At 33.1% G+C, this 24,774-nt stretch overlaps 1 protein-coding gene and 1 non-coding gene across 2 annotated transcripts; one reads left to right on the top strand and one right to left on the bottom strand.

Annotated features, from left to right (window-relative positions):
- Window positions 1–14,553: 14,553 nt before the first annotated feature.
- On the bottom strand, window positions 14,554–18,194 carry LOC105781389 (uncharacterized). Its single transcript, XM_012605931.1, has 5 exons — window positions 18,018–18,194; window positions 17,258–17,380; window positions 16,479–16,873; window positions 15,162–15,280; window positions 14,554–14,696 (listed from the first exon to the last, which is right to left on the bottom strand). Exons 1-5 carry the CDS (start codon window positions 18,192–18,194, stop codon window positions 14,554–14,556), a joined length of 957 nt encoding a protein of 318 aa, XP_012461385.1.
- Window positions 18,195–18,927: 733 nt separating this feature from the next.
- On the top strand, window positions 18,928–19,035 carry LOC128036348 (small nucleolar RNA R71). The gene has a single exon (XR_008193146.1). It is a non-coding gene; the product is annotated as a small nucleolar RNA R71 (small nucleolar RNA).
- The last annotated feature ends 5,739 nt before the right edge of the window (window positions 19,036–24,774 follow it).

Raw genomic sequence — 24,774 nt, 5'->3', positions numbered from 1 at the left:
GATAGAGACTACATCATGGGCATAGCTGTGGCTCAAGTACGGGAAGTAGCCGATCATCTGTAAACCGTAGCAGTTTAGGCCGATGTATTAAGCTTAAAATATGAGTCAAAATTGGATCGAGGTCGAGAATTGGCTTGGCTCCTAAGGAAGGTTAAAGCTTTAAGTATGAGAGCAAAGCCATATATGTAATCCGTTTTATGTAAAGAAATTCGTTTTCTTGTAAAGTTATTCTAATGAAATTGAATCAAAATCAATGCCTGTTTTTTTGCATTCATCTTATTCATCTGCATTACATGTCATCATATGCATTAAGTTTCATAAAAACACCCTAATTAATTAAAATTATGATAGTTACCCTGGAAACCAACAAAAATCCACCAACTAAATATCACTACGGTACCCACCGCAAGACGAAAGCAAAGGATCAGAGATTAGAAAGATTGGAACAATTACAAAGAGACATGCAAGAAGAGCTGTAAGCAGAGATGCAAGAACAATTAGCTAAGATCCAACAAGATATGAGGCATCAGATGTTAGAATCCCAAAGAAGTTTGATGAGTCAATTAGCGCAGTTATTGGCTGGAAGGAATGATAAAGGGAAGAGCCCTGAAGTCAATTCTGGGGATGATCATGAAGACCCGATGAACACCTAAGCACAACCAGATATGTGTCCACAAAGACTACCTGTCACCATTAGACCCCAATATCAGGCTGGTGCCTCGGTACCGATGAACTTTCCAATAGGCTCGGGTTCTAATTCGGGGGATAATCCAACTAACCCTGTTATCCCTAATCTCAATGATGTGGCAGAAGTGGAAAAAGCAAGAATGGATCTGTCGAAACAACTTGAGGACCGGTGTAGATGGTTAGAAGAGAAATTTAGAGAAATGGAGATTGTCGATTACCATTGTGGAATTGATGCTAAAGAGCTAAGTTTGGTCCCCGATTTAGTACTCCCACCTTAGTTCGAAATGCTAGAATTCGAAAAGTATAATGGGACTAGCTATCCTGAAGCTCACATCACTATGTTCTGTCGAAGGATGGCAGAATATGTTAATAATGATCAATTGTTAATCCACTACTTCCAGGATAGTCTGATTAGGTCTGCAGCCAAGTGGTACAATCAACTGAGTCATGCCAAAGTTAATTCATGGAAAGACTAGGCGCAAGCTTTTATGAAGCAATACAATCATTTGACGGACATGACACCAGATAGAATCACATTGCAGAATATGGAGAATAAACAAAATGAGCTTCAGGCAATATGCCCAAAGGTGGAGAGATGTGGCAACACAAGTCCAACCACCTCTTCTAGAAAAAGAAACCACAATGCTTTTCATCAACCATATGTTGGGAAACACTACAAAGAGCTTATCAGATATAGTAATGTCTAGTGAAATGATTGAAAATGCAGTAATAAGTGGTAAGGTAGACCCGGGGGAAAACTCTAAAAGATCGGCCTCAAGGAAGAAGAAAAACGAGGTGAACAATGTAAGCACATGCAACAAGGATTATTCAAAATCGATTACCATTGGCCCACCAAGAACGGTAACCAATAGTCATCATGGACCCCCAAGGCAAGAACCCAGCCCAAGGTCGAACACGGAAAGACTCCAATTCACACCTATTCCAATAATATATAGGGAGCTGTATCAGAATCTATTTGATGCACATGTGGTAGCCCCTTTTTATTTAAAACCCATGCAACCCTCGTTCCCAAAATGATATGACGCAAATGCCCAATGTGAGTACCATGCGGGGATAACAGGGCACTCGATTGAGAACTGCACTGCATTAAAAAATTGGTCGAAAGATTTATTAAGATGGGGATTGTAAATTTTGACGACCCATTAGAACCTAATGTAGCAGGGAATCTGTTACCCAACCATTCTGATAAAGGGGTAAACGCGATAATTGAGAGTGGGAACAAAAGAATTAAAGTTGACGTGAGGGAGGTAAAAACCCCACTAAGATGGTTTGGAAATAAATGGTAGATAGAGGCTTAATCACAAGAGATTCAAAGGAAAGACCCAAAGGAGCAAGAAAATACTGCGAGTTCCATGCCGCGGAGGGTCATGACATTTAAGAATGCACTGAGTTTAGAACCATAGTGCAAAATTTGATGGACAATAAAGAGATGAAATTTTATGAAAAGATCAAAGGATCAGAACAAGGAGAGGTTTATGCCTTAGAGGAGGGATTAACAGAAAGGGTCTAAAAGGTTAATAACTTGGTGGTGATCATTTCGCAACCAAGAAGCAATGAAGCAGGAATACAAATGGTGCCGAGAGTCATAATCCAGAAACCCTTTATCCTTTCCCTACAAGGACGGTAAAAGGGTTCCTTAGAACTATGATTGCAACGTAATAATCCCGGGAAAGGAGAACCTGATAAACGCTTCAGAAGAAAGCAAAAATATAGGCTTCTACATGAGTAGTTGGAAATGATACGATCCAGCAAATTCAAGAGCGGAGCCCGAAAAAGGAAAAGCCTTGGTGGTTGAGCAAAAAAAGAGAAAAGACAGCCAGACTTGAATCACCTGTCAACGAGCCAGTAACCAGGAATGAGGCTAGGGAATTCTTGAAATTCTTAAAGCATAGCGAGTATAGCGTTGTAGAACAGCTACATAAGCAACCGACTCGCATCTCAGTGATAGCTTTACTCTTAAGTTCGGAGACACATCGTAATGCATTGATGACAGTGCTAAACGAGACTTATATCGCTAACGATATCTCTGTGAACAAGCTAGACCACTTAGTTAATAATATAAGTGCTGACAACTTCATCTTCTTTAATGATGATGAAATACCGCTAGGGGGCATGAGATCTACAAAAGCCTTGCACATTACCATCCGTTGTAAAGGATACATATTGCCAGGAATATTAATTGATAATGGATTGGCCTTAAATGTCTTACCCTTATCCATACTGATGAGGCTACCCGTGGATAGCTCGTACATGAAAACATGTCAAAATATAGTGAGGGCATTCGATGGTACCGAAATGGGTGTAATGGGAAGGATTAAAATATCCCTTTTGATTGGCCCAAACACATACGAGGTAGACTTCCTGGTAATGGACATCAAGCCTTCTTACAATTGCTTGTTGGGGAGGCCCTAGATTCATTCAGCGGGGGCAGTACCTTCATCATTGCACCAAAAACTAAAGTTAGTAACAGAAGGTTGGCTGGTAACAATCAACGTAGAAGAAGACATCATTGCATCTGTAACCAGTGACACACCATATTTAGAGGCAGACAATGAAGCGATCAAATGTTCCTTTCGATCTTTGGAATTTGTATGTGCAACCTTCATTGTCGAAGGGAACAAGATCTCGATGCCAGAATATCCAAAAATACAAGAATGGGACTACAATTGATGGTCGGGAAAGGAGCCTTATTTACTTATTTTTAATTTTTAATCAAACTTACATTAGTTTTTATCTTATTTATTTATTTTTAAATTAGCTTGTTTATTTTATTTTTTCAATTATTAGTGCTATTTTATTCCATTATTTATTTATTTGCTATTTTTCAAATATTGTTGTTGTTATTGTTATTATTATATTATCATTTGCATCATTATTCTCATTCATGCATGTTAACATTAGGATTTGTTAGTATCAATGCTATGTATATATTTTGTTATGCATATTATGTCATGGTTATTTTAAATGTATGTTGTATTATCACTATTAGTCGTATTACGACTCCTTTTCGCTTTTAAACGATTTCTTTTAAATATAATCAAAATTGCATATATATTATTTTAAATATTTCATTAGTTCTTACTCAAATTCAAAAAGAAAATTTTCAAAATAAGGCAATACTTTGCATTTTGGAAATTCGAGAAACCGTACCCTAACTTATGGGGTTTCGATTTTTTCGTTAAACCTAAATAGCAAAATATCCTTCTAAATTTCAAAATACAAAACTTCAATAAAAATTAAAGGCAATCTTATTCTCTAAGGTTCCAAATATCGTGTCCTAACTTGCAGGATGTGACATTTCGTTACCTTGAGACGAGCAGGTCTTTAACTTTCTTTTCAATTTATTCAAGCATTTTTTTAACATTTGATAAAAGGGATCGTATTTTAAATTTCCTTTCAAATTTTCAACTTTTGACACCAAGACATTAAGTAATCAATTAGGTACCAATTTTGGGCGCATCGAGGGTGCTAATCCTCCCTCGTGCGTAACCGACTCCCGAACTCTTTTCCTGGATTTTGTAGACCAAAAATTATCATTTTAGTAAATTTAAAAATTTTATTAATATGATTAAATTATAAGGTGATCCGATCACACCTAAATAAAAAGGATTGGTGGCGACTCCCGTTTTACTTTCGTTTTCAAACCAATGTCGACCCTTTTACAAAAAAAAATGGTTTCGACAACGACATCTCAGAAACATTAAGGTGTATGTTCTAACCCTAAAAAACTCAGAAAAAAATTCTTGGAAAACTAAAAAGTGCTTGAAAATCAGAGGTGGCAGTTGACACCACACAACCGTGTGCTCAGACGTGTGAACCACACGGTTTGGACAGGTAGAGTAAGTAGGTCCATTTCGAACGGTTAATTGAGCCATGCTCAGGCCAGATGTAAAAATTGTGGATTCTAATACGTAAATAACATTATGGGCGAGCATTCTGTAAGCATGCAAGATCATGTAAACCCAAAGATCTATACATACATATATCAGCATAAGTATGTTTCTGATCAATAAAACTCTTAGTAAGCTAATTACCATGCTTTTTTTTCGTTATCTCTTACGTATGAATGACATATTTTTTATTTGTTATTGGTATATGTGGCATGTTAAGATGATTATGCATGATCACGTACTATGACTTTACATATGCATTGGGGTGAGATATGGTTATGTCATGGAGGAAGTCTGATTCTGGCAGTTAAACTGCAATAATTAAATCTAGTGGTATATCCGCAATATATCTGGTAGCACAGGTGCATAATATTTGGGTGTGTGCATAACATTGGTGTGTTGGATGGATGAGTCTTGTAGCCCTAATTGGTGTGATTAGATAGACGGAGTTGGTGTGTAGCGAATGGGGGTAGGATTGTTCCATATGATTTTGTTATGCTAAGCATGTTATAATATCTGGTCTGTTTGTTCTGATATGTGCATATGTGCATGATTCCGTAAATGATTTTCTGTTTGTGGGCCAAGACACACACTGAGCTTTCTAGCCCACCCAATTATATTATTTTCTCAAGTAATCCACGAACTTAGGATTGAGTGACGTCCGGAAGCTCGAATTGATCATTATTTCATAAATCAGTTTATATTATTTCTAATTAAACTTTATGGACTTTTTAGTTGGGACTGTTTATCGGTCTTTGGCCATTATTAACACTTTGGGTTTTTGGTTGATTTTATTGGTTTTACTAAACTAAAACTATATACTAGATGATTTTTGTAAACTAAATCTGAATGTCTTTTTTTTCAAATTAAACGACTAAAGGATTTTTTCACTTCAAATGTTTAATCGAGAAATCTAGTTTTTATTAAAGAAATAAATAAAGTTGATAACATGACTCTTTTCATTAACTTGAGAATATATTTAAACGTTTTGGAAGACATACTCTTAACAACTATCAAGTTTTCATAAAAATAAACTTAGACAAGTTTTTCGAAATTACTAATACAAGAATAAGATATGTTAGAAAGCAAATTATCAAAGTTTTGAGAAATTAATGTGACCTTGAAGATTCGATCATAGCGTCTAGGCTGAGTTTGAGGTGTTACACAATCACTGACCTAATTTCAAAAACTATTACTAGAGTGATGATGGTTTAGGGAGCAAGGGTGTGGTGTTTTTTTTTTTTTTTAAGATTTCATTATCCTAGTATTCTAACCAATAAGTGTTGGTGCAATGATAAGGTATATTCAATTTTGAGGGGGAAACTCAGGTTCGAGCGTTAAAGAAAATCTTATTGGGAGAGATAACCACAAACCCCAAAAGAATTACTATTTATGAATAGTAAAACAATCATGAAGAATACCATAGTCATGCAAAAAAAAAAAACCACTCACAGGAAAACAATGTTTAAAAGTAGCAAGAATCACTTTAATAAATAATGTCAAATTTTTTCATTTAAATTTGTAAAATAAAATTTCTCGTATGATCAATTTAAAGTAATAAAAAGGTTACATAAGTAAAAATATATAATTTCACTTCGCTTTTTAAGACTCGCTAAAGAACTTTACTACTTGATTCAAAATAGAAAATCCTATAATGTAATAACTTGATTTTTTCCACTGTTAAAAATTCAATTTTGAGACCAAATTTCATAAATCAAGTTAGTTCAAAAAACTTTAAAAAGAGTTTATGTGATGGATACGAGATTAAAAATTATAATTGTTAAGCTACTAAACTAGATAAATTATTAAATATAGTATAAAGATTAAATTATTATGTAATTAAAATAGATGGAAATTTGATTAGAGACTAAATACACTAAGGACTTAAGTGATATTAAATTAGCGGAGAATGTTGATATTCTCCACTAACTCTCACTAATGCTTTCATGAAAGAAATTTCAACAACTAATTTATTATTAAGCTTAATTAATTAAGCTAAAATATATGTGGTAGTGAGAGAGAATTAGCAAACTATTAGTTTCATCTTCATTCTTCTCCACCGAAAAATAAAAGTAAAGAGAATAATTTTGCATTATTCTTCCTTTCATTGTCGTCCATCATCCTTTAAGGTTAGAAAGCTTCTTCATTCAATTTCTATTAAATTCTTTGTTTAGGATAATAGATATATATAACCCAATCATTAGAATTATTAATTGTTAAGGGTTGTTAAGGTTTTGGGTTGTATCCATTGATAAAGCTTAGGAACATTAGAGAGAAGGTGATGAGAACTTGAGTAAAAATCATGTTTTTAGATAGCTTGAAGTATCTATATTCAATTATTAAGGTGATTTTCAAGTTATATGAAAATTGAACATTAGAGTACAAGAAGAGTTTAGTTCAGAAAAAACATCCATGCTTTGTTTCAATGAATTCTATGTTTGAATATGTGTAACTAACTTGTTTTAATAATCAAATTATTGTACATAGTTAAAAATGACACTAAAACATCAGAAGACAAAGGAAAAGTTAAGGTCATCGAAGAGTAGCAACTTCGGTTGGTGTTGACATGATTTGTTTTCATTACATGTCTTAATAAGTAGCTAAGTTTATAGAATTGAAAGTTATATTTGATGATATTAAAAATATATTTTTTCTTTATACCTTTGGAATGGTGAGTATGATGTTGTATATATATATTTATGTGTTTGTGTTTGAGATTATGAAATCATAATGAAAACTAGAATGAATTATGTTTTAGTGACAAATGATGAATAATAATGAGAATGCCCTATTAAATGGTGTCAGATAGAGTTACGAGTATAGTTGGCATGCTTGATGCATCACGAGATTAATTAAAAGTTTGACTAACACAACTACACCTAGCAATTAATAGTATAGCTACGGTGAGCAAATATATAATTCCCATGAAGACTAAAAGTACTAGTAATTACCGTCTTTCTATTTTCTAATCGAATAATTCGAGTGATTGATTCAAAACTAAAATTAAATAAATTGATCAAGTAACGAACACGACAAAGAACAAAACATGAAAATAATCGATTTATAACCAAGAAGTGAAAAAATACCCAGGAAATAATTCACTTAGATTTCATCAGTCACTATCAATCGAAATTACGCAATTTCTTTACTTAGTATCTTGTTCCGTATAAATCCCTAAATTTTGCTATTATCTCTTTCGAGCATAAGAGCAACCAACTCTAGGTTGATTAATTAAAATTTCCTTCTAATTAAAACACATATTGTTGCATTAACTCGTGCTATGGATTCCCCTATTATATTTGACACTAATCCGATAGATTTATGTCGTCTTATTTCTAGGATTGCATGCAACTCCACTAAACTATGCAATATCTACATTTAAACAGGGTTTATTCAACCACCGATTTAGGCACATCAAACATGGATCAATAATCTAAACATACCAAACCAAAAATTAAGCATGCATAATTGAGAACAAGAAACTAGTAATTTATTGCGTAAAATAAAAATCAAACGACAAAATCCATCATAGGGCTTTTCTCCCTTAGGTATTTAGAAAATTAGTTCATGCTTGAAAATAAAAACATTCAAGATACAAAATAATTGAAAGAAATAAAGAAACTCATGATAATCTTCTAAGAAATCAACTGGGAATTTGCTTCAAAGTCGGCTTCAATGGTGTTTTTCAAGTTATTTTCTTGAGTATTTTATGATGGTTCACTCTTATCTTCTTATTTTTGTCATATATACGTATTAGAATGTCTAGAAAACCTAAAAAATACAATTTACCATTACTCGATGTGAAATCTTATGAAATCTACACGGCTAACCACACGTCCAACGGTGGTAAGGGCAACAGACAGTGGTAGCAGTGGATGGATTGATCTAAGGGACAAACAACCGACAGTGGATTTGTGATCTTTGACATTGAAAGGCAAGAAATAGGGGAGAGAACGTAAGCGTTGAATGGAACTATGACATAAGTAGAGTAAATGGAACAGCGGCATGAGTAGAGTAAGGAAAAGGGAGAGACTGTGGGTGAAGATGGGTGGTCGGGTCAACGAAGAGAAGAGGAAGGAGAGGGAGATGAGAGGGAAAGTGTTGAGCATGGAGAAAGGGGAGAGGGGAAAAATGATAGTTCATGAATGGGGCAAAGGAGAAGAGGGAAGGACGCAATTGTGAGGGAAGAACGACAGTTATGAAGGTTTGGGGTGTTTGGGATGTGGGTTAAGGTTGAACGGTGACAAGGGGAAGATGGATGAGATAGGGAGATGTAATAGCCCGTTTTCAGTGAAATTGGAACAGTGGTTTTGGGACCACAAATTCGAAGTCAGAAGGTAATTTATTTTAATATTATTTTATGATCTACAGTATGATAGAAATATCGTACAAAAATTTCGTTCAGAAATTTTACCGTTTACATGCCTAGCTTGATAAAAAAGACTAAATTTCATAAAGTGCAAAAGTTGAATTCTAGTAGCTAAAGGGATTAAATAGCTATAGAATTTAAAACTGGAGGTCCTTATATGGAAAATAAACCATTTAGAGGACTTAGTAGATAAGGATGATTATTCATCATTGGAATTTAATAAATTATTAAGGTTAGTTTTGGAAAGTAAATGATAAAATGATGATAAATAAATAAAATAAAACAAATTTTCATCATTTTCATCATCTTTCCTAAAATAAAACATGGAAACCCTAGCCATGGAAGCTTGAAGATAGACAAGATTATTTTGCTGAATTAGGTGAGTATTCTTGTCCCGTTTTTAATGATTTTTATGTTTCCAAGATCGTAATAACTTAATCTAGCTATCTCGGGGATTAATTTGCAAAACTATTAAAATATTAGGGTTTTTCCATGGATGAGTATAGTTGAATTTTGAAGTTTTATGGTAGAAAACGAAAGGTTGTTGTTAGATAAACAACTTTTGTAAAGAGAATTTTGATAAAATTATGATTTAAGGACTAAATTGAAAATATGATAAATTCATGGAAAAATTCTAAATTTTATGAAATTCATGGGCTGCTATTGATATATATATGAAAATCAACTGGGCTTGAAATAAGGATTAAATTGTATGAATTTCATTTTTCACGCCTAGGGACAAAATCATAATTAATTAAAAGTATAGGGGCAAAATAGAAATTTTGCCAAAAGATGTGTGTTGGATTGAATTGAATATGAATTATATTAAATTGAGTTAAATTCATTCATATAGATCCGGATAGACCTAATACGGAGTTAGATTGAGGCACAGAGAAAGTATCGGATTAGTAGCCTTTGTATCTACGAACATTTGTCGAAGTAAGTTCATGTAACTAAATTGTATATTTGTATGAATTGAATTGAATATTGTTGTGTGTGTGATTTGTATAAATTTCCATGTATATTATTGATCACATATTCGACAAGTGCAACGTCCCATTTGAAGCTTAGAAATTCGATGGATACAAATGACATGTCATTAGGGTTCCCGATTTTGTTGTGATCTTGCATGTGTTGCAAACACACCACATCACTTATGAGCATTCTGATAATTGGCTCTCATGAGCTTCCCAATTTATGGCTCGCATGAACTTCCCGATATATAGCTTGATTAAGTTTCTCGATATATAGCTTGATTGAGCTTCCCGTTATATAGCTCACACGAGCTTCCTGTTATATGGCTCATAAGAGCTTCCAGTTTACATGCTTGTATGAGCACCTATGTATATGAATTGACGGATTATAGTTTTGTACACTTTGTGTGTACTACCCGTGTATCCAACGATATTTTAAATGGTTCAACGAGTAATGTTCTGTTATGAGACAAAATGAGTTCGGTACGAACTATTATCGGCATATACACGAAATACATGGAAATGTAAATACATGATACATTGAAGCATGAGATGGATGATACATGAATGTGGAACTTGATTAGTGATTATGCTCATCCATGATTATTGAATATTACATGAGTTTCACATGACTAATATGTTGAGGATATGTGTTTAGGCTTTTGGCTAAAATGATTTGAATATATTTTGTATGCTTACTTTGAATACAATTGAATGGTAAGTTAATTTCCATGTTATACAAACTTACTAAGCATTAAATGCTTACTCTGTGTTATTTTCCATGTTTTATAGTAATTCGGAAGCTCATTTTAGTAGGAAGTTGGTCGGAGCAACTTCACACTATCCATCGGCCTTTTCGGTATAATTAGTAATTTAATTTTGGTTATAATGACATGTATAGGTTAATTTGGCCAATGATGGCATGTAAATGTTTTGTTGTGATTAGCCATTTGAATGGCTTGTGTTTGATACATTTTAATATATAAATATATATGGCCTTAACATGTTTGATGTGTGTTTGAAATGAATGAATGATGGAAATCATATAGGCATTTGGATGATTGGTTTGAGATAGTATATTTGGTACAAATATGCATATATGTGTATTTGGTCAACTTGGTAAGTATGGATACTTGGATATATGTGGTGATATTTCATGTATAAAACTTGTTTTTGACTTGATTTGAATGCCTTGTTTTGGCTTATTAATGTCCAAAAATGTTAAGTTAGGTTGATGATAAATGGAGTGAGAAATGTGGCTTGGAAATAGCCTATTTTTGTCCACACGGGTAGAAACACGGACATGTGTCTCAGCCGTGTGTGACACACGGCTAGGTGACACGGTCGTGTGTTCCCTGTATCTTTTAAATTGAGCAAATCAGTATGCTCACGCGGCCTAGCACACAGGCGTGTGGCTTGGCCGTGTAACCCAAGTTAGAAAGTTACATGGGTATGGGCACAGGCTGAGACACGATTGTGTACCCCTATTTCGAATACCTACATGGCTTGAGACACGGGCATGTCTCTTGACCGTATGAGTCACACAGCCTGGCCACACGGGCGTGTGTCCCCTGCACCTTTGAAATATTTTATTATTTTTTAAAAAATTCTCTGAGTGCCCGGTTTAGTCCTGATTTGTTTCTAATGTGTATTTTGGGCCTCGAGGGATCAGATAAGGGACTTTATGCTTGATTTCAATTGGTTTCTAATATGAAATCTATAAATTATGAAATACCTGTTTATTTATTTTGTAAATTTCGGTAATGCTCTGTAACCCTGTTCCGGCAACGGATAAGTGTTAGGGGTGTTACATGAGACGTATCAAATGGCAGTGTGAGTAATCAGTGGTGGAAAGGGATGTGTAATGACTAGAAGGGGTGACAACGGCTAGGGTTTGGGAAGGGTTTGGCTAAACAAAAAAAATAAAAAATCCTAGCATTTAAAAGTGGTACATGACCACGTGACAGGCCATGTAGGGCACACGGCCATGTGGCCAAGCCGTGTACCTCTTTACGGCTATATGGCCTATTTTTCAAAAATATTGCTATTATGTTCACATGGCCTGGGACACACCCGTGTGTCTAGGCCATGTGTAGTTGTTGTTTGCTTCTCCCACAGTCGTGTATAAGGACATCCGGGTCACACAACCATGTGACTTCACTCAGACCATTTGTGTCACAAAAAAAATTAAAAATTAGATCTAGTAGTCACACGGTCTATGACACAGCCATGTGTCTAGGCCATGTGTTACACACAGTCATGTCACCAGATCGTGTGGGTTCATATAGGTCATATGAGTGTATTGTTTGCTTCTCCCACGACCGTGCTAATGGGTGTGTGTGTGTGTTACACGGTCGTGTTTCTAGGTTGTGTAACTCTCTATGGCCGCGTGTGTACGATATTTTTTTTGAAATTTTGGCTTCAATAGTCACACGGTCCATGACACGCTCGTATGTCTAGGCCGTGTGGATTACTCCAGACCATGTGTCACCATTTTTTTGTTTTTTTTTTGTTTAATAAAACAAAAAATAGGTAAATAAAAAAAACACTCAAGTTGCCTTTCGAGAAGTGCTTATATAAAGTCTAAGATCGACTTTCTCTTTCATGCACATAGTTAATTCATATTTTGGAGCCAAAGCTCCTCTCTCTCGTTATCAATATCACCACCAGGATAAAATTTGAGTCGATGATCGTTTATGTTGAATGTGATGTAACTAGGGTGGGTTATTGGAACGACGGAAATGTGCAAGTGTACACAATCGTAACAAGTAATAAAATGACAAGTATGTCGAGTTATCGTACCTATAGTGATTTTATAAGCAAATATTTATGAAATATAAATTTAAACAAATTGGTAGAGAAAATATATTGATTTGAAATAGGTGATCTAATAACTAAGAGATCTAATAACTAAGAATTAACTAAGTAATCAACTAAAATAAATAAATCCAATGCACAATTTGAAAAAAATGTTTTTAATCAATATGACATAAATGTGTTACATTTATTATATTCTTTAACTTAGAATTATTAAAACTATGTTCATGTTGTTACGAATAATTTCATGGTAACTTGGCCTTTTGTTAAATATTGCACATACATACTTATTAAATTAATCAATCTTTCAAACATATTCCTATTTTGGATTAATTAATTAATTTTTATAAGCAATTATAAGACAGAGTGAGTAAATATATTTCTAAATTGAACAATTTAATCATAAAAATCTTAGAAGTTATGCAAGGCAAGAATATTGTCTAATACGATTGCTAATTTAACCCACTTTTACACTTAGTAGATTAAACATGCACCAATTAGATACTTTGTCCAAGAACTACAATTTCAATCTAATTAGTAATTAACTCATTTGTTGCCTTACGCTTAAAATGCAAGCATAACATAGACATAATTTTATCTAATTGAACAAATTATCAAGGCCTATAACAACACAAACATGTTTTTAATAATTTAAGCACATATAATGCAATCAATCTAACACGGACATGAATTATTTCATTTTAAGTAAAATAGAAGTATCAAAACAATAAGTTTCATACAAAAATAAACGAAAAAGATTAAGAGAATGAAACTAGAAGATAAATCTTAGTGATTCTCCGAAGCTAGACTAGTGTGCTTCTCATCCTCTTTGCTTGTTCTACCAGTAAAAGGCATTCAAGATGCTTGATTTTTGCTACTCCAAGAGGTTTGCTAGCTCTTTCTCAAGAGGGTAAATTGGCAAGGGAAGGAAAGAAATATGGGAAGGCAAAGGAGAGTGAAGGAGAGAACTGGATAGTGAATGAAGAGATGAGTGAGGGATAAGAAATGATGAGGTGAAGGGAGCTATTTATAGTGGGAGATGGCAGCTTGTATATGCTAAAAATAGTAGCCACTCCCGCTTCCCATGGCTGGCCCTTGATAGTAGGGAGAGAGGTTGAGATGGCTTTGCTAAATTTAGCTTAATGCCACAGGTGAAAATACACCAAAAGTGGAAGGGTTAGAACGAGTTTAGCCGAAAGTTAAGGGCTATTTTGAAAATATTATAATCAACTTAATTAGCTGATTTGGGCAGCAATTGCATCAGCATTGGGCTGCTCTCTTATGCTCATCCATCTTCCCTCTTTAATTGCTCAATTCAGGCCCTTTCCGTTTGCTTTAAGTTGTTAGATTTTTCCCGATAAAATTCACTTGGACCAATTTATTCAAATAAGTCTGAGAGCATGAATTTGGGTCCTACTTGGTTGTTAATTCATCATCTTAAGCTCCCAAGTTGCCTTGGTACTTGAATCATTCAAGGTAACTTCCAAGCTGATTTTTCACCTCTTATGAAAATTTCTTAAGCTCAATTTCTTATGAAAATTAGCCAAATTATGAAAATTTAGTATAAAAATAACTAAAATTCGAAATGATGTATAATTTAAGCTCAATTTAATTATTTTATCATAAAAACATAAAAAATTCAATAGAAATTACTTAGAATTTGCATGAATTCATGTTCAAAAGTTGTTGAAAAAGTCTATATATTTTAGTGTTTCGAATTACCTCTATTGTGGCATATGGAAAGACTCTTTAGCTTTCCAGAAAACAATCTGAGCCTCAAATTGTATAGACACACTCAATCTCCAACTGTGAATTGCTTAAGTTGCTTTAAATAAGCATCATCGTGTCGCTTTGTTAATTCTTTGTACACTCTTGAGCTTTTATAAACATTTGCTCGCCATTCATCTAGCTCATTCAGCTGCAGCATTCTCTTTTCACCTGCAATTTTAGGATCGCAATTTAGAAATTTTATTGCCCAAAAATGCTTATGGTAAGTAACAACCCTTCCATAAACAAGTTTATATGGAAATGTTCCTATGGGTGTTTTATATACAGTCCTACAATCCCACAAAACATCATCTAATTTTAATGTCCAGTCATTTATATTTGTCTTTATGGTATTTTCTAGGATGTGTTTCAATTATTGGTTTAACACTTCAACTTTACCACTAGTTTGAGGGTGATATATTGTAGTTGTTCTATGATTACACCGTATTTAAGAATCTTATCAAATTGAGCATTATAGAAATGTGTACCCCTATTGCTGATGATTGTTCTAGGTGTTCCAAAATGAGCGAAGTTTCTTAAGAAATCTTACTACCACCCTAGCATTATTAGTTGGTAAAGCTTGAGTTTCAACACATTTCAACACATAATCAACTGCTACCAATATCTATTTACTACCATAAGAACTAGGAAATGGTCCCATGAAATCAATACCCCAAATGTCAAAAATTTCACAAGAAAGTATATAAGTTTTAGGCATTTCATCACGTTTGGAAATATTACTTGTCCTCTGGCATCTATCACAAGAAAAATCATATATGTTAGCATCTTTGAACAATGTGGGCCAATGAAAACCTAATTCAAGGACTATGTGTTGTTCTAACCCCACTGTAATGTCCTCATGTCAGTCCCGAGTGACAATTCTCCAAAGTTATATTCCCTTCTAGAACCAGAACACACCTTCGAATCACTTGATATGCACGCACACGAAAAAGAAATGTATCCTCCCAAAAATAGTTTTTCACATCAGTAAATAGTCACTTCTTTTGATGATGAGATAAACCTTTTAGTAGAATATTAGAAACTAAATAATTCACAATATCTTCAAACTAAGGGACTTCATATTCATTTACCGTATAAAGTCGCTTTTCAGGAAACCAATCATTTATCTCATCTTCATTAAGCTTTTCAAGATATAGATTATCGAGCCTTGAATGGTGGTCTACTTCAAGATTTTTAGCTCATTTCATGTCTCTAATTTCCAAATGAAATGCCTGCAACAATAAAATCCACCATATAAGTCTAAGTTTTGCATTTGATTTAGTAAGAAGGTAGCAAATAGCAAAGTGGTCAGTATACACAATAACTCAGACAATATAAAAGTAAAGGTCTAAATTTATCAAATACAAAAACCACAATTAGCAATTCTTTTTCTATAGTAGTGTAATTCTCTTGTGTGTCTGTCAACGTCTTGCTAGCATAATAGATCAACTGAAAATGCTTGTCTCTTCGTTGTCCAAGAAGTGCACTTACTACAAAATCACTCACATCTTCAAAGGGTAAATTCCAATCATGTGCAACCATAATCGGGGCACTAATTAATTTTTCCTTAAGAACATTAAATGCCTCTAAACATTCCTGACTAAAATTAAATGACACATCTTTTTCTAGTAGAGTATTTAAAGGCTTTCCTATTTTGGAAAATTCTTTTATAAATCTCCTATAGAACCCAACACGTCCTAAAAAATTTCTGATAGTCTTAACTGAATTAAGGGGAGGTAGTTTCTTGATAGTTTTGATTTTTTTTCCTCTATCAACCTCAACCCCTTTACTAGAAATTTTGTGACCCAAAACAACCCCTTCCTGAATCATGAAGTGACACATTTCCCAATTAAGCATAAGGTTCACTTCCTCACATCTCATTAAAACTCGTTTCAAATTTTTAAGGCATAGATGGAAATAATTACCGAATATCAAAAATTCGTCCATAAATACCTCAAATTGTATTCCAAAAATTCATCAAAGATGACTAACATGCAACGCTGAAAAGTAGCAGGGGCATTACATAATCCAAAAGGCATTTGTCGATAAGCAAATGTACCATATGGACATGTAAATGTCGTCTTTTCTTGATCCTCAAGAGCTATTGGGGTTTGAAAGTAACCAGAAAGTCCATCTAGAAAGTAGTAGTACATGTGACCAGACAACCTCTCCAACATTTGATCCATGAATGGTAGAGGAAAATTGTATTTTCCTGCAGCATTGTTCAGCTTCCTGTAGTCAATACAGACTCTCCACCCAATGACTGTTCTTGTTGGGATCAACTCGTTTTTCTCATTAGCAACAATAATCATGCCTCCTTTCTTAGGAATAACTTGCATAGGACTCACCTAAGTACTATCAAATATAGGGTAAATAACTCCAGCATCTAGAAGTTTAATTACCTCAGCCTTTACAACTTCCTTCATGTTGGTATTTAACCTCTTTTGAGCTTGGCACACATGGCTTATACTCGTCTTCCATTAAGATCTTGTGGGTGAAAAAAAAGGATCAATCCCTCTAATATCATAAATATTTCAAGCTATAGCTCTTTTCTATTCCTTCATCACTTGCAGTAACTCATCCGCCTCATGTGGCTTTATGTCTAAAGCAATAATTACTGGCAATGTAGATTTTTCTCTAAGGAATGCATACTTAAAGGTATTTAGTAATTATTTTAGCTCAAATTTGGGAGGTTTTTCAATGGAGGGCTTCGACTTCAGTTCTTTACGTACCTCACTGGTCTCAAACTCTTTAGCATCCAACTTAATTCTCATTTCAATTATCCCAGAATTATCTCCATCAACCTTCTCACATTGAACACAAAATAGTTCCAATGTGTCCCTATGAACAATTTCCTACAAGGAATATTAAATTGTATGATCAATAAAATTGATAAAATAATAGGAATCATCTTACTCACTAGAAACTCGCAAGACATCATGTATTTGAAACACAATTTCTTCAATAATAGCTACATCAATAATAGCTCTAGCAGTGGCTAAAAAAGGTCAACCTAAAGTCAAAGGCACCTCAATATCTTCATCTATGTTAAGTATAACAAAATCAATAAGGAATATGAATTTATCTACTTTCACAAGTACATCTTCAAAAATACCCCTAGGATATTTAACAGATCTGTCAACTGATTAAAAACTCATCCTAATGGGTTTTTGTTGCCCGAGACCAATTAGCTTGAACATTTTATAAGGCATTAAATGTATATTTTCACACAAATCAGCCAATGCTTTTTCAATGTTTAAACTACAAATAAAACAAGAGATAATAAAACTCTTTAGATCTTTCAGCTTAGTGGGCAGTTTGTTTTGGAGAATATTTGAGCACTCCACATTCAGTTCCACAGTGGATAGCTCTTCTAACTTCCTTTTATTTATTAATGACTTCTTAAATATTTTTCATATTTGGGCATCTACGAAAGAGCTTCAACAAAAGATAAGTTAATATGTAATTGATTAAAAAGTTTAAGAAATTTACCAAATTGTTCGTCATATGGTCTTTCTTCAACTTTCTCGGATATGGAATTGGTGGTTTGTATTCCTTAAGCATCGGTGTTTGAATTTTCTCATTTTCTACCACCCCATCATCTTTCTCATCAATTTCTTGTTTCAGCTTCTTTTCAATTTTAGATAACTCTTTCCCACTCCTCAACATAACTACTTTTACATGCTTTCTTGGATTGGGTTTAGTGTTACTAGGTAAGCTACCTTGTTGTCTCTATAAAACCAGTTTAGCAAGCTGTCTAATCTGATCTTGAAGTCCCTAAATTGATGCTTTCTAATTTTTTAAAGCTATCTCAGTGTTTTGAAATCTAGTTTCTGACACTGAAATAAATTTAGTCAACATCTCTACCAGATTCAATTTCTTTTCTTGTTGATAAGGTTGTTGAAAACCCGAAGGGGCTTGTGACCTTTGACTTCCTTGACCACCCCAAGAAAATATCGGATGATTCATCCATCTCAGATTATAATTATTATTGTAGGGGTTATTCTGAGGTCTAGAATTATTACCCATAAAGTCGACTTGCTCATGCTCCATGTTAGACTTGAAGGGAAAACATTCTGGATTGATCATCCCCACTCTAGTCGTATTGTATTGCATTACCGAATTCACCTACTTAGCTAAACTCAAACCATCCATTTTCTTACCAAGAGTTTCAACCTGACTCACTAACATAGAGACCGAACCAATATCAAAAACTTCGGTTGCCTTGGCAGTCTTACTCTCATAATTTGCCATTGATAATTATTCAGTGCCATCTCCTCAATAAACTCTTGAGCTACCTCAGGTATTTTGTTATTTAGTTTTCTGCTAGCTACTGCATCAATCATCTGTCTAGTCGAGGAGTTCAAACCATTGTAAAACTTTAAATTTAGAGCCACAAAGGAAGTCTATGATGAGGACACCTTTTCAACAGATCCCTAAATCTCTCCCATGTATCATACATTGCCTCAAGGTCAAATTGAACAAAAGAAGAGATGTCATTCCTCAACTTTTTTGTTTTGGATGGTGGAAAATACTTCAACAAAAACTTCTCAGTCATCTAAGCCCAAAATAGTGATGAAACCCTATGGAAGTGAATTCAACTACTATTTTTCCTTGTTCTAAAAAAGAATGGGAATAACCGTAAGCATATGGTATCATTAGTAACACCATTGATTTTAAATGTGTAGTAGATCTCTAGAAAGTTAGATAAATGAACATTTGGATCTTCATCTTGCAACCCATCAAACTGAACATACTACTGCACCATCTAAATGTGTTCAGCTTAATCTCAAAATTGTTTGTAGGAATAGTCGATCTGGTAATATTGGATTCAACCCCAATCAAAGTGGGCTTATCATAGTCATACATAGTCCAAGGAGCAGGACGTGCAGGAGGTTGTTGATTGCAAAGATTATTATCCATCTCCATAATAATGTCCTTTTGCTTTTTATCGTCTATTAAAATCTGTTAACCTTGCCTTGCTTATCTAACTTTTCTCTGATTTTAGCGAGTAGTCTTTTAGATCTCACTATATAAAACTAATGGTTCCAGTGGGTTGCCTCTAGTCATAAACCAAAAGAACCTGTAAGAATCAAACAAAAGAAAAATTAGAATTTAAAAAATTAAATTAAAAAATATTAAAATAAAAATAAAAATGGCTAAATTAATAGAAATAAAGTTTTCCTAATATTCTATCCCCAGCAACGGTGTCAAAAACTTGACGCGTCACGAAACTAACTAAAAATTTGACTAAGGCAAGTGCACCTATCAATTAATAGCATAGCTACAGTGAGCAAAGATATTGTTCCCACGAAGACTAAAAGTACTAGTAATTACCGTCATTTTATTATTTAACTGAATAATTCGAGTGATTGATTAAAAACTAAAATTAACTAAATTAATTAACTAATGAACATGATAAAGAAAAAAACACAAAAATAATCGATTAATAACCAAGAAGCAAAAAAATACCCAGGAAAGAATTCACCTAGATTTCATCAATCACTATCAATCTAAATTACTCAATTTCTTTACTTAGTATCTTGATTCATAGAAATCCCTAAATTATGTTAATATCTCTTTCAAGCATAAGAGCAACCAACTCCAAGTTGATTAATTAAAATTTCTTTCTAATTAAAACCCTATTGTCGTATTAACTCGTGTTATGGATTCCCCTATTATATTTGACTCTAATTTAGTAGATTTATGTCGTTCTATTTCTAGGATTGCATGCAACTCAACTAAACTACGCAAGATATACTTTTAACAGGGTTTATGCAACCACCGATTTAGGCACATCAAACATGAATCAATAATCTAGAAATATCAAACCAAAAAATTAAGCACGCATAATTGAGAACAATAAACTAAGAATTTATTGCATAAAATAAAAATCAAATGACAAAATCCATCATAAGGTTCATCTATCCTAGGTATTTAGAAATTTAGTTCATGCTTGAAAATAAAAACATCCAAGATACAATATAACCGAAAGAATTAAAGAAACTCATGATAATCTCCTAAGAAATCAACTGGAATCTTCAATCTTGACGGAAATCTGCTTCAAAGTCAGCTTCAATGGTGTTTTTCGAGTTGTTTTATTGAATATTCTATGACAGCTCACTTCTATCTTCTTATTTTTGTCATATATACGTCTTAGAATGCCAAAAAAACCTAAAATTGTGATTTTTCGCTATTCGGTGTGAAATCCCATGAAATCGACACGACTAGCTTGTCTGGTCGTCTAGAATGGTTCAACCCGTGTGGCTACTGCAGCTTCCTCTGATGCTTCATTTTTCGCTTATTTTCCACTCTTTTTTCTCCCGAGTGTTCTATCAAGAATTAAAACATGAATTTAAAGGATTATGAGCATAAAATTTACAATTAACATCGAATAATCACCCAAAAATGCATTAAGAATGAGATTAAAATATGATATTTTTAGCAGTTATCAATGCCATAGGCTTTGTTATGTCGGGGGAAGCTTTAGTGCTGAACGCATCTTATTTGATAGTTCTCTCATACCTTAGAGGTTGATCTACCTTAATTTGATACGTTAAATTAGGCTCTCTAGAACGCTTAATGATTTTGTTCTCAAGCAATTTACGAGTCTTTTATATGCTTTTCATTGATTTTTAGGTTTTAGTATTAATGGTCATTTTTATTTAGTTTTAGTCATTTTAAGGCCCAAACTAGCAAAATGATGTCATTGAGAGTCTAATGGTGTGTTTGAGTTTGTGTAGGGAGACAACAATGACCAAATCTTGATAAGTACACCTGACATGGGTGTCGCGACACTGATGCTAGGATGTCACGACATTGAACCTACATTACCTCAAGGGTTCAAGACTTCAACAGGAAATCAACCTAGAGTATACTGCCAAGAGTGTCACGACACTAAGGGTGTTTTGTTGGTAATGTGGTGAAATTAGATACTTAATTTTGTTGGTTAAAAGTATGTTTTAGCTTACTTTACTATCTTATCATATTTGAGAAAAATTGATGCTTTAATGTCATTACCTTAGATGGTTATAATGTGGTTTTAAGAGACCATTAGGCATCATTTTTAGGCTTGTGATATTTCATTTTGGACAATTTCATATGTTGGTCTCGAGACACTAAAAAAATAACCAAATCATGCATTTATGGGTAAAAGTCTAGAGACATGTTGAACATGTCTCGAGACAATGACAAGTAGGTCTCGAGACCTTTAATCCATGGTCTCAAGATGAGTATACATCGAACCTAAATTAGTTTTCCCTTGTTTTAGGTCCCAAGATAAATACCCTTTGTCTCATGACATCCAAACATTGAAGTTGAATTAAGGAAAAAATGGAGGCATATATCTTAAGACTAGTCTCGATATATTAAAGGTAATGTCTTGAGACATAATTACTTCAAATCATAAATAGTAAATAAGGAAAATCGGTATCGAGACAAGATTCCATTATTTCGAGACATAGTGTTGAATTTTGGCATTTTGAGTTGGACTCGAGTCCAACATTTGATTTTCAACTCTATAACTCTGGGATTCGATAGTTAAAGATTTTCAATACTAACATATGTATATGGTTATGAATAATGATTGATTTGATATGATTGCAAACTTTAAGTTAAATTTGTAATAAATAAAGTAAGTGAGTATAAGTTGCTTCGACAATGTAATATGATGCCACACGTTCGAATCCAACAATTGGATTGGGTGTGAGGTGTCACAAAGTATCTCATAAAAACTTTGTTTCAAGAGAAGAAAAGATTGGAAAGCTTCCCCTGTTGGCATTTCTTCTATAAATTAACAAACAAAAATGTGACATCCCCGTTTTCAATCAAAACTTTTTGATAGAGCTTTTTTAATACATATAAATCCAAATAACAAAAACATTATAAAAAACAATGAATGAGCTAAGAATCATGCTTTGCGACTTCTATAACAACACTAAAGACCCTTTACAACAATAGCAAGGAAAACTTGAAAGCTTTGAAGGATGAAGACAAAGAATTAATGAAAAGTATCATCAAATACATGGGTGTTGAATATTTGAAGTGCATTATACTTCAAAAATATCCATTAACGAAAATTTATGACATGTTTTTAAAACATATGCTACCATCAGGTATAAAAGATGTTGAAATTGGGGCTTTAGTTAGAATTGCTAATTTGGCTAATAGAAAGGTTGGGACAAGTAGATTGCTGGAATGGTTCTACCAAAAAAGCTTGTTATCATTTCATTGGTGATTTTTCGTTTTCAACCTCAAAAGGTGATACATCAAAGTTTGTTGATATGTTATTTTTCATGCTTAATACCATGGTTATGGTTTTGGTTGTTTTTGGTTTATTCATTGGATTGGTTATGTTATTCGATTATATGAACTAATATTGTTATTAATGATTTAAAATTTAAATGGAATATGACCATGGTTGTTTGTTCTTACCGTTATTACTAATTTTATCTTCATTTGTTCATTTAAGAAGGTTGACATCTTTTCACGTGTTTTCTTCAATAATACTTCAATTTGTTAAAAAGATGAGCAAAAATCTAATAATTTTTGTAATGTTGCTCTTAATCATAAAAATATTGTCACTAACAAGTAAGCCCTAAAGTTTTTGTTCCAAAACATCCAAATAATTAATGCTTCAAAAAAACTTTGTTGAATATCTAATAATTTATCAAATCTCAAACAATAAAATATAAACATGAAGAATCACAAATCACTAACAATTTTTATTAGAAATCTTTGCACCAATAATAACACCTTCAATAAAAGCATACATCAAATTAGTAGAAATTTCCTTTTCATCTTCAGAAGGTTTGAGAGAGTTTACAACATTTGCACAACATCATTCACAATGAATGAGATTGTGTAAAGAGTACGAAGGAACAACGTCACTTTAGCTTTGGTCTTTGTCACAAGTCGTGTTTTCAAACCTCTTAATGCTTCTAGTACATCACTCTAAAATAAGAATGGCTTGTACAAATTTCTCTTAACTCTAATAACCACAATAACACACTCCTACGATGAGTTATAGATGCTAAATTATTTTTCATGAAAGACAAAATAAAACTTTTCATCTTATTCTTGTGTTGGTTCATTCTTCAATATCTCTAGGTGGTGATGCACTTAGTTTTTTGGTAAAAAAAAACAGATGAGGGTAAGGATAATCAATGAGGAAGCTTTAAATCTTTTATTGGAAACTTTAAATCTTGTGGTGATACACAATAAATGTATTTTTAGATGAGATAGTATGTTTGGTTCACTGAAATGGAATAAAGCTGTAATATAACAACTATTATGTGAGAATTTTAGGTTTGCTTTGGATCGAGCCCAAGCTCTCAAGCCTATAACATAATGCTCTTGCCACTTGGCTAAGAGGCTGTTGCCTACTAATATGTGAGAATTAAATAGAGCTGTAATAGAATGAAATGTGTATAATATTACTTTGGTTGGGTGGAGTGAGATGAATGTTGTAATAGTATTTTTGTATTTGATTTAGCGGAATAAGTGTTGTAATAGTATAAGAAAAAATGCTTAAATGAAAACTACACTCTTTTAACTTTTCTTGAAAGATGTAAAAAAAAAAGAATGTTCAAATGATCAATATACCCTTTAATAATATTTTATACAAATATAAAAAATAAAATGTAAAAATTAATCAAATGAACCAAAATTTTCATAAATTTATTATATTGAACAAATATGAGAACAAATATAAATGAATATTTTTAGTTTTTTAAAATACTTTTAAGTAATAATTTGTGAACCAATTTTTAACGGTTTTAAAATTTCAAATTTTAATGTAGATAACTCTTATTTTATTTTCAAATTAGTATTTCTTTATATATATAAGACTATCATGCAGGATTCCATGGATGGTGTTATTAGAAATTTGATTGTGTAATCATGTAATTATTCTTTGAAGTATTGGCATCTTCATAATACATTCTCATCAAACTCTCTTAATAAAAAGACCTCTATAAGATGGGTAAATCTATGATAATAAATGTACGCACCGTATAAAATTTGAAAGGTGGGGCTTTAATTGTGAAAGCATAGTACTACAAATATAAGCATAGAATAAAAATTCAAAAGGAAAGAATAGAGATTGAAAAATAAGAGCGAAAGAGACAGGACGAGTGAAATCATTCAAAAAAATAAAAATAAAAGTAAAGAAAAACATACGAAAAGTGTGGTTATAATTGTGAAACCATAGTAATATACATAAGCAATGACTAAATTTTCATTAAAAAAG

Source organism: Gossypium raimondii, chromosome 13, assembly GCF_025698545.1.
Source record: "Gossypium raimondii isolate GPD5lz chromosome 13, ASM2569854v1, whole genome shotgun sequence".
Lineage (NCBI taxonomy): Eukaryota > Viridiplantae > Streptophyta > Magnoliopsida > Malvales > Malvaceae > Gossypium > Gossypium raimondii.
The sequence above is the reverse complement of the archived record's forward strand: the minus strand, read 5'-3'. Positions and strand labels throughout refer to the sequence as shown.

What these genes read in the sequence shown, in the direction of transcription:
- LOC105781389 (XM_012605931.1), bottom strand. Translation starts at nt 18,194, where the DNA reads ATGTTGAGGAGTGGGAAAGAGTTATCTAAAATTGAAAAGAAGCTGAAA. An exon ending in AAGAGTTTGAGACCAGTGAG is followed by an intron (nt 16,874 to 17,257) that starts GTACGTAAAGAA and finishes GATAGTACTTAG; the next exon opens with GTGAGTCCTATGCAAGTTAT. An exon ending in TTTTTGGAATACAATTTGAG is followed by an intron (nt 15,281 to 16,478) that starts GTATTTATGGAC and finishes TTCTTGTGATAG; the next exon opens with ATGCCAGAGGACAAGTAATA.